The sequence below is a fragment of the Cygnus atratus genome, chromosome 4, assembly GCF_013377495.2.
Source record: "Cygnus atratus isolate AKBS03 ecotype Queensland, Australia chromosome 4, CAtr_DNAZoo_HiC_assembly, whole genome shotgun sequence".
Classification (NCBI taxonomy): domain Eukaryota; kingdom Metazoa; phylum Chordata; class Aves; order Anseriformes; family Anatidae; genus Cygnus; species Cygnus atratus.
This window is the reverse complement of record NC_066365.1, coordinates 41466350-41476569: the sequence shown is the minus strand read 5'-3', so window position 1 is coordinate 41476569 and position 10220 is coordinate 41466350. Positions and strand designations below refer to the sequence as shown.

The following is a 10220-nucleotide window of genomic DNA, read 5'->3' as shown; positions in this document are numbered from 1 at the left end:
GTTTATGGAAGGATCTCCCTTATTACCGGTATTTTGAGCTTCAGTTACAGAAACGTGCATTATTTATTGTGGATTGTCTAAACTCTATCCAGTGTCGTTAAAGCAGCGACTAACGTTGCCCCAACCAAAATCGAGTTTGCCGACACCAAACCCCAGCTATTTTTAGAGACACTACTTTACAAACTACCCGACTGGTTTCACAGAAGCATCTTTAGGAACGTGCTTAGTTGACTGCGGCGCTGCTGGCAGCGTTTTGGGGGAGGTTTGAGGCGGCGGTGCCCCGGCCGCGCTCTGCCGCCTCAGCCCCTTGCGCGGCGGCGGGGCCGGGCCGGGCCGGGCCGGGCCGGGGCGCGCTGCGCGTTACTCTGAGCGTGGGGGGGCAACGGCCGCTGTGAGGTCACGGCGCCCCGCCCCGCCCCTTCCTCCCGTGTCCCCCCCGCGGTGGGGCCGGCAGCGCTCTGCCCGCCCGCCCGCTGGTGCCCCGCTGGTGCCGGCGGCGGGGGGCGGTCGCCCCGTTCGCGGAGCGGAGCGGGGCCGAGGGAGCGGGGCGGGCAGGGCCGGGCGGGGCCGGGCAGGGCGGGGGATCCCAGCACGGAGGCGGAGCGGGGCGGCGGCCAGGGGCGGGCAGGGGCCGGCTCCCCAGCCTCGGCTTCCCCGCGGCTGCCCCGGAGCCTTCCCCCGCGGGCCGCCCCCCGCAGCCGGGCCGGGCAGGGCATGGCCGCCGCGCACGTCTCCGCCGCGCCCGCCCAGCGCCGCGGCTGGGGCGCCCGGAGCCGGCCCGGCCCCGCGGAGGGGGAGGGCGAGCGCGGGGAGGCCGCGGAGCAGAGCGGCGACTGGCGGCAGCCCGAACCCGAGCCGGAGGCGGACGAGAGGCGGCGGCGGGCGGCGGTGGAAGCCCCGGCGCCCAAGGAGAACGCGTGGACGAGGCGCAGGGCGGCGCGGGACGGCGGGGACACGGACGCGGCCGAGACCGCCGGCCTGCGGGACCCAGGTGCGGCGCCCTCCGAGCGGCGGGGCGGCCCCGGGGCCCTGCTCGCCTCCCCCGGCTGCTGCTCGCCGGGCCGGGCCGGGCCGGGAGGGAGCGGTTGCCGCAGGCCGCGGGGCGGGCAACGGGCAGCTGCCGAGCGGCGGCCCCGTGCGGCTTCGCTGGCGCGTGGGAGCTTTGCGGAGTCCCGCTGGCTTTCTTGGCTTGTGCGCTGTGGTTTTGTGCTGTGTGTGTGCGTTCTTTCTTTATTGTGCAGCCCCTCTCTTCGGTCCGCCGCTGGGTTTTGCTTTTCACGCGGTGTGGGTTGCGAAGGCTCGGCATGGCAGCACATGTAGTGACTTTGCTCGCGCTGAGGATTCAAACCGCTTATGTGGAGCGAGGTGGAGTGAGGGTAGCCAGGGTGTAATTTTCTGGTGGCCTTTAATCACCGCCACATGTAAGGTAAAGCTGCTTGAGAGGCTCCGTACCGACTAAGCAGGCAGATCGCAGACCTGACGTGAAATTGCCGGCCTCTGTGCTTAGGCCACTGCAGCATTCCTCGAAGTTAGCAACTTCTTGGAGTATTGGTCTTGGCTAGAAGCAAGCCAGCAACCTCAAAACGCATACTTCAGCATGTGTTTCCTGAGAATCTCGGTCTCTGCACTTGCTCCTGAAGGCACCTGACAAACCTTCATGTGTTCCGACAGTCGCTTTTATCCTTAAATTAACCCTGTGCTTCCTTCACAAAGAGAAGTATAGCCTTTTATGGTTTCAAGTATGCCGATCATGCAAGCAGACAAAAGGGTTCTCCAGACCACAGGTTCTTTATTTAGCTAAAGATCAAACCTTTTGGCAACATGTACAGTCATCTTTATCATCTTGACTGTTTTGTTTGTGTGTACTGACGCGCTCATAAATACTGACTTACGCGTAGCTTCTACAATCCAGCTTGCTGGGCAGCAGCTTGCAGTCTTGTCCATACATGAAAGAGAACTTGTCACTCCTTTGGGTTGCTGGGGCAGTAACAATAATAATACACCAGAAGCTTTTTTTGTTATATTAACACCTTGTGGTCCTGCTCAGGCCTCAGCTGAAGATGCTGCTTTTTCTGCAGAGTTTACTACCCAATTTAAGACAAGACACAAAAATAATTATTGAAGAAAGAAGAAGGGAGCAGCAGTGAGTTTATATGCTGTGTACATTATATGATTATTTTCAGAGAGCTTTAATTATTTTTCAAGTGTACAAAAGTTGTGCTTGCTGTTTATGAAATTAACACCTAATTGAGCAGTTGCACTGGAATACCTTTTTCAGTAGCAAGTGTATAATTCAGCAAATTTAGGAGTGGCTTTTGGTTGTAAAGGTGCCGGTAATGGCATCAGTGAAAAAGACATATGGAGCTGTACATTTTGGTTCAGCCACTGCTCGCTCCTCAAGGGAGATGAAGCAGCCGATCTGTCCTGGCTGTTGGAGGGCAGGAATGACCATGTGCCTCCACCTCCAGCAGGAGTTGTATTTTCAAGCAACCAATTGCACGTTGGCAAAGCAAAATCAGTCGCGTTAGGCCCTTATGAGCGTAGTAGTATGGAAATTAGTCATGTGAAATAATAAGTAGATGAGCAGAAATACTACTGGGGTGGAATGTAAAACTGTCCATAAAGGGGGTAATAAAATGGGAAAGAATCTCACATCAAAGTAGCGACCGAAGCCTGTTCGACTTGTTGATCTTGGCTTAATTTGTTGAAACTTTCCTGACACATGCAAGCACAGTGTGCTCGGTGATAGCTGCGCTCCTGGGAAGGTCGCTTCCAGTCAGTCCCCTCCGGATTGCCGATGTGCTGCAACAGCAACCTGTACCAGGGCAGAGCTGCCTCTTCCTTGTGACACCAGCTGCTAAAGTCACCTGAAAGTAAAAAGTATTGGTAAAAGCTTAAAATCCTTCCTCGCTGAAGGAGTTCTGTCCAAGCATTGTTACTACCACCTTTTATTTTTCGGTCTCGGTTATGTAAGTAAGTTTTGATAACATCACAGCAAACCAAACACCTCATGTAAACATACTTGATTTTTTTTATGGTGAGTTTGTTGACACGGTTCTGTGTTTTGGGATAAGCCCTTTATTAAACTCCTAAACAGAATAATTTCAGAATTATACAGCTGCTTTTACCAGTCTCCATTTAATTCACGGAGAAAGACTTGTAGCAGTATGAAATTGTTAGTGAAATTAATAGGCTTCTGTCTTATCCTGGGGACCCTGAACACAGGCAGCTAGATTCAGCAGCGGCTGTTGGATGATTAAAGGCAACTCTTGCAGCCTGCCTTCCTTCCCCTCCTTCCCCTGTATGCTGAGCTTCGTATATTTCTCTGAGTCTTCGCTTCTTCAAGTTGAAACTCGATAATGAGGAGGGGAACGGTTTCGAGGAAGGAGTCCTATGTAATCTTGTAGATAATAATTTTTTTTACAAGGTAACAAGATAAGTTTTGTTTTAAATGGAGCCAAGGAGATGTGTCCCTACCAAAGCCCTGTAACAACCCAGAATTATTCCTCGTCTTTCCTTTGAGTCTTGTTTTACCTCAGCCAGCCCTCAGAGCTGGCCTTTGGCAGAAGTCAGTTACCTTTCCTTCATGCATGGCCGGCATGGAGTTGGTGAAATAATTTTACTCAAAAGTTCTTCCACCTCTTTGAAGAAATGCTGCCCTTTCTTTGTAATCTGGACCCCAAAGGACAAGTTCTCTAGCCTTCATGTGATTTGTGTAGCTGATGTTGGTCTCTAATGAGGCATTAGACAATTATTCAAAAATGGGTCGTGAAACTTATGAAAGTATTTCATGAAGCAAAATACATACCTGTGGTTTTAAGCAGTGAAAGTAGATGTGGTTCCCAGTGTGCTCTGATGCAGCCAGTTAAAGTAACTGCATGTTCCGGTCTCTTACAGTTTGTCATTCTTCACTGCATCGATTTCGGGACATCAGAGAGCACCCTTTATCTGGCTGGGATTTTGGTACCGGAAGTTCAGTGTCGTGCTATTGAGTAACTGGATTTGCTTTACTCTATTAATAAACAGGTTGTAAAAGCACAGTTTAGCGGAGGTGTACTGTATTATTAGGAATAACGAGCTTAGAATTTTCATTAGTAGATGGGTAAATGATCTGCTTATCAAATTTTTGGTGTATCTAATGCAGGCACATCAGTAATTGTCAGGAATTCACTGTGTGTTTGTATAGTAACTTTTTTATTATTTTAAAAATTGTCAAAAGGCACAACTTTGACTGCTATCCCAAGCCTGAAGGGATTAAAGGCATTCTCTTTCCAAATGGGCTGTCTGTTTTTACAGACCTATAGCAGTGTACAGAACACAGAATATGGAAGTTTGTGTGGAAGATTTTCTGGTTTCTGAACTGGAAATCTGTTAGGAGAGAGAAATGCATCTTGCTGCCCAGGGTCCCAGACGCGACCCTGGCTTGCTGTGCTCTAGCACGTGCTCTTTTTTGACCACGAAAACTTTTGTAGAAATTGAGCCACAGGTTGCAGCTTTCTGTGAAGAAGCTAAGAACAAAATAGGATTAGAAGTGAAGCACAAGAAAAATAAAGAGTGCAATGATTAATCAGTCATGTGTTGGGGACTTTTTTTCCTATTGATTGTTCAGTGCTTGTTCCATTGGAAAACTGATTGTTTCTTAGTGTAAACATGTGGAAGCCTGCTGCTGAAATAGTTCACTACCTTGGTTAGTTGTTCAAATTGTGCAAGGAAGTTAACTCTTGTAGGAAAGGATGTTAGCATAGGTTACTTTTTTTTTTTCAATTTCTCAGAATCTGAGGTCATAAATCCATGCTTTAGAATTAAACCGTCATGTGCTCTAAGGGATTGTTTTGTCATATTTGCAAGACTGTTATATTTGTTTGTTAAAATAACAGATTGAAGCACAGCTACCTTGTCTAAAAACGGAATACAACTGGGTGGAAAATGTTCTACAAGTTCAACAAACAAGTTCCACTGAAATTTTGAAGAGCTATTCTGCTACTTGATTGCACCCCCTCAACCGCCTCCTGAAGCTCTTCTGGTGTTTCTGATAGGTTGTTCCTTTGCTGAGGAGAATGCACGTGCTAAGTAAAAATAACACTTGAAAGTTGTCTAGAAATCATGACAACATAAAACACGTTTGTATCAAAATTGGGATGTGTTGTGCCTTTTTTTATAGGAGGCATCACTTTCAGAAGAAGTTGGCAGTATCTCTCCTGTTCTCCTGTCAGGAAAAAAAAAATAAATCTGACTGGTTATTTCCAGAACTTGAAAACATCCGTTTTGAAATGAAGTATTGAATAGTGTACTCTGAAGTAGTATTACTGAAAATGTAATTTGTCGTGTGCTTGGCGGGACTTTGGTGACGCATCTTTATGTGCAAACTTTGCTTCTCTATCTCTGCGCAGCATCCAGTCCCACCTTCCCGTTTCTGCTGCTTGAGGATTGCTGCCTTTTTGGTGGTTTCAAGAGTCATCTTTCATTTTTAATAGCTGCATAATAACTGAAGTACTGCAGTTGGCATGTTTGCATATCCATGTCTTTTTGCAAAAAATATCTTGTGTTAGGGTGCGGTGTATTAAGAGACTTGGAAGAACTACTATGAAAATGGCTTTGAAAGGCTTTCGTGTGGATGGCATCTTCACTGGAGTTCAGTGATTGAAGAGTGATCACGAGCAATTAAACTTGCTCATCCTTGATTTTTTTTTTCTTTTCCCCCACCCCTTCAAAGTTCAGCTAAAACCCAGCAAGTGAAGTAGTTGAAGACAGCTGAATCCTTTCATCAACACAGCTTGCTCTTACTGAGCTGGTTACCTTGTCTCCTATGACCGAATAAACCATTTAAATACAGTTAGGCTGGAGCTAACAGCGAGTGAAATAGTTTATTTACAGGGGCTTGTTGGATTGTGCTGTGGCAATAAGCTGAAGATCCTGTTTCTCCTATTCAGCACTGCTATGTGATGCTGAAACCGAAGGCCGGGCTAATGTTAGGCATGGAGCTTTTATTTAAGTGCACTCTAGAGTAAGTTTTGCCTGCACAGTGGCTGTAGTCTCTTTCATAACAGCATAACAGACTTGATCGGGGGGGAAACCTTTAAATGATGTAGTGTTTTATTCTTTTACTCTCACCCTCCTTCCCTCAGACCCCTTATCTCCCCTTTCATGCTTCGCACTAAAATCCAACTCCCACGTGACAAGTGCCAGAAAGCCGGTCAGGAAAGGTCAGTTAATCTTGGATTTGAACATGACTCTTATGGAAGGCCAGAAACTGTGAGGGGTTGCTTGTTAGGGAAGTACGGCGTGCGGCGGGATCACCGCTTGGAAAGGGCACCATCAGCCTGACGGTGTCATTGCCTCATAGTAATTTTCTTTTCACTGAGTGTGCAAATGCATCTTGTAAGTCTTAGGTTACTACATCCTTGACTTAGATAAGAGAGATTACTGAAAAACAAGTTGGGTCTCATTCTGCTTGGTTCAGATAGCCTCTGCTGCTGTCTGGAATAGTATCTCCTGACTAAGATAGCGCACTGAGTTGATAGTTGACTAAGATAGCACACTTGAGTTGTCTTTTTTAATTCCTTGCTACACCCTGGTGACACACGGAGTAGAAGTTCTGGCAGAGCAGTCCTTCGGTAACAATTTAAGTAAAACTGCTGCGAGATGGAAAAAGGGCTTCAGGAAGGTAATTGAACAGCTAGAGAAAGAAATTTGCTCGATGCTCCATGACTACAACTGTTTTGCATTATTTTATAGTGGTACTTAGTTTACTATTGAGTAATAAGTTAGAATTAGGATGATACAGTCACTGCGTGTCTAGAAAACTGGAAGCTCTCGATCTAAAGTCATTTGAGACTGGATAACAAGGAAGAAGCATTTGGGGGAATTGTTTTGTCTGTTTTAAAAAGAAAATCTTTAGGTGCCCGTTTGGTGTGGAGAAGCTGCTGGTGACCAATGGGGCAAAACTCTCCCACTGATCAGGGTGCTGCGATACCCTGAATTCAGGTGGGTTGTACCTAGCTGTAGTAACAGAGTTGAGAGTGCCGCATGGAGCAGACGTGAACTTGTGCTTATAGCACTCACGGCATATTCCAAGAAGAGGACCGAGCGAGTTTTCAGAGTCACCGTGGGGCACGAGGGTGGGGTTCCCAGTGTGAAGCTGCGATAAGGAAGATTAGTGAAGTCACTGGATGCGAGAGAGATAAGGGTTAAGGAGGTGATGTTATCCTCCTATGAAATAATAATCCCCTAGCGATTTCGGTCATGCTCAGTGTTTCAAACTTGGCTTTCGGTAAAAGACTGAATAAGACTTTTCAAGGAAAGGATGTAACCACTTCTGTATTGGAAAATGTGCCTAGTAAGAACAGAACTATAGAGGGAGAAACTGAACGGTGGTTTCATCTGTCTGAATTAATCTCCCAAGAAAAGTTACCTGAGAATAGTTATCGTTTTTTCCCTGCATTCCCAACAAAAGTTAGAACATAATTAAATGGGTAGAAAAATAAGAAAATTGGATTTTCATACAGAAGGGAAAATTGCACATGCATTAAGGGATGTAGTGAGTTTAAAGAGACGTTTTTTTTGCAAATGTAACTCACTGGTCCTAGCTAATTAGGCCCAGTAACGTTGATATGTGTGTGAGAGAGTTCTTAGCAAGCATTAGGTTAAATCCTGGTAGATACTACAGGTTGAATTAAAGGCAGCTCTGTTCTGGAGGAGACTCACTATTAAAAGTTTAGGTCTTGGCTCAGGAAGGTTCTGAAAATGTGCAAGCATAAGCTTTGTTGCAATTGCTTGTATTTGTCGTAAACCGTTCTTGTAGCTTGTGGAATCTGAGCATTAAAATGTATTATCCTTAATGTATTTTTTTATAGTCTTTTTTTTTTTTTTACTTCCTTTTAATGTATTCCGTTGCTTTGACTTGATCATGAGCAATATGGCTAAATTCTTTAGCATTTGTCCATTTGTTAATAAACGGAAATCACTAGGAATTTGTCAATATGTAATTGCTTCTAGTTTTTTTTCATCCTCACATAATGGTAGATTTCATAAATGAGTCGTGTTCTAAGTCTACCTTCTAATAGGGTATTTTTTTATGTTTTGGGCCTCATTTTCTTTGCTAATACTTAGGTTAAAATAACAGCATTTTGAGATAATCTTGGCATTATAGCTCAAGAAAGGCTTAAGTACTGTGTTACACTATGTTCTATACACCCATTTTTCAGGATTAGTTACACTTGTGAGTGTGAGTTTTTCAATGTCATGTACTATTAGTTATTTTATGGAAATATTCTTGCAATAATTATGTTCATGAATGATCATTGGCTTCAATACCAAGACCACCAAGAAAAAAAAAAAGAGAAGTCCGTGTAGCATACTAGGTAGTTGAAAGTTGTTAAGGTATATACTGTATGCTTTTAAGTGCAACCTAATTCTCCATCTGAAAATACTTTTCTTCCTTTTCAGAACTAGAAAATTCCAATAAGGTTATAAAGGCAGCGAAACCCAGGACAAGGAAATACAGCAAGGTTTGTATTTGGCAGAAGAACGTTAGCTTTGAGTTATTGGACTGATCGTGTTAGAAGTCCTAGTTAATCTAATCTGTTTATCTTAACTGGCATTTAGCTCTGCTGATAATATGGTAGGAAAATGAAATCGTTTCAGAGAAGTATTTCTGGCTGTAAATATTCACTGTGATAAATGGCTATTATTACTAAAAAAAAAAAAAAAAAAAGCCAAGGTATTTTGAAGTTATAACCGTAAGTGTTATGTTCTGCCTTGGTTAATTCTGAAGACAGAGAAAAGTCAGAAAAGGACAGGAAATTTAAAATTAGAAGGAAAGCTGAAGTGGTACGTATTCAAGGGGATACGGAAAGGCACTCTTGTTTTAGAAAAAAAAAAAGTGATGGGATTATATAAAACGGAAGTGACTTCAGTGAAACAACACCACTTGAGCACAAGAGATGATAGGCTGGTATCAGAAATCCTATCTGCGTATTATGTTAGTGATTAGCATGCTTTATGGTCTGTTGCAAATTCATTATAACAGGAGACATTCAACCCTTCTACGGAAAAAATAAGTTTCTAAAATGTGGTACAGTTGGACTTTTCTAGGCTGTGAAAACACAGTGCTCAAAGGTCTTCCAAAAGCTAAAAAGCTTTTAAAGTGGTAGATGCCTTTAAATTGTGTAGGGAGGTATGTATAAGACAACATTTAATCTGAACGTTGTTTTCTGTGTACTTAAGTCTTTAATCTCTGTTAGTTTGTTTTAATAATAGAATGTAGAAAGTTTTGCTTGCTCGTCATCTGTATTTGGCCATGCCCACTTAATGCATTCTTAATGAAGGCATTTGTTAGACAGTTGTTAGTACAAGATAGGTAAGATGTGTTGTACCGTGATTTGAATGTAACTCCAATGATTGGTTGTTTCTACAGTTGATCATATTCTGTTTTAAAAAGCTGCTTGTTTTCTGCTGTATTTCTCAATTTTTTAAGAATTGCTCTTTCTGGCAATTTTGTTCAAAGGTATAGTCTTGCCATCTGAGTTATGACAGACATCTTCCATGTGTTAAAAAGGACTAAATTGAAGAAGTAGTATAACCTGTGTATTGTATTTGCAGACTGGTGACTTCGGTGATATCACAAACTGGCCAACACCAAGTGAAATAGCAAATAATGAAGTAAGTATTCTTTGTTATCTCCATTATTGTTTTATTAAAAATCACATTGGCTGCTGTGATTAATATGGTTTCCCACAGAATGTGCTTTGGGTGTTCTCAGGCTTCAGCAGAAATGTTGTCAATAATTCTGGTCTGTGCTTAACTCTCTGTATTGGTATGAGAATTTCTGAACCCTTCACAAGCTCATGCACGCACACGTGTTTTAGCTTAACTGGTGTGGGTGAACATGTAAATAAAAACGTGCCGTATTTACCCCACCATTTTCAAGCTTGTATTTCCATTTTCCACTCTTTTGGAAGTTGATGAACAGACAAGAAAGAGGGCCTGTATGTAATCTTTGGGACTGTGTAGATGGTGTGTTCCCTTGTGCCTGGCATGCTTTGTGCAAAGTTGCCCTAGGAATTATCAGAGGAGTGGGGATGGAGTAAGGATATATTTTCCTGTTGACTGTTCTTAGCATCAATTCCATCAAATTTTTACTTTTATCTCAAGTGGTAAGTGTATAACATATCTTAGATCTCTTTTATGCTGTATTATTGAAACAATGAAGTATAGATTAT

General features: G+C 43.9%; 1 protein-coding gene across 3 annotated transcripts in view; it reads left to right on the top strand.

Annotated features, from left to right (window-relative positions):
- Positions 1–680: 680 nt before the first annotated feature.
- The window catches only part of LARP1B (La ribonucleoprotein 1B), a 35250-nt gene continuing 25710 nt past the window's right edge, over positions 681–10220 (top strand). The window contains exons 1-3 of one of the 3 annotated variants that reach the window (XM_035548272.2): positions 681–991; positions 8446–8507; positions 9601–9660. In XM_035548272.2, the coding sequence (XP_035404165.1) occupies positions 715–991; positions 8446–8507; positions 9601–9660 (399 nt within the window). In that variant the 5' untranslated portion in view covers positions 681–714. The remainder of the gene's footprint in view (positions 992–8445; positions 8508–9600; positions 9661–10220) is intronic. The other 2 variants (XM_035548279.2, XM_035548263.2) reach the window with 2 other exon arrangements.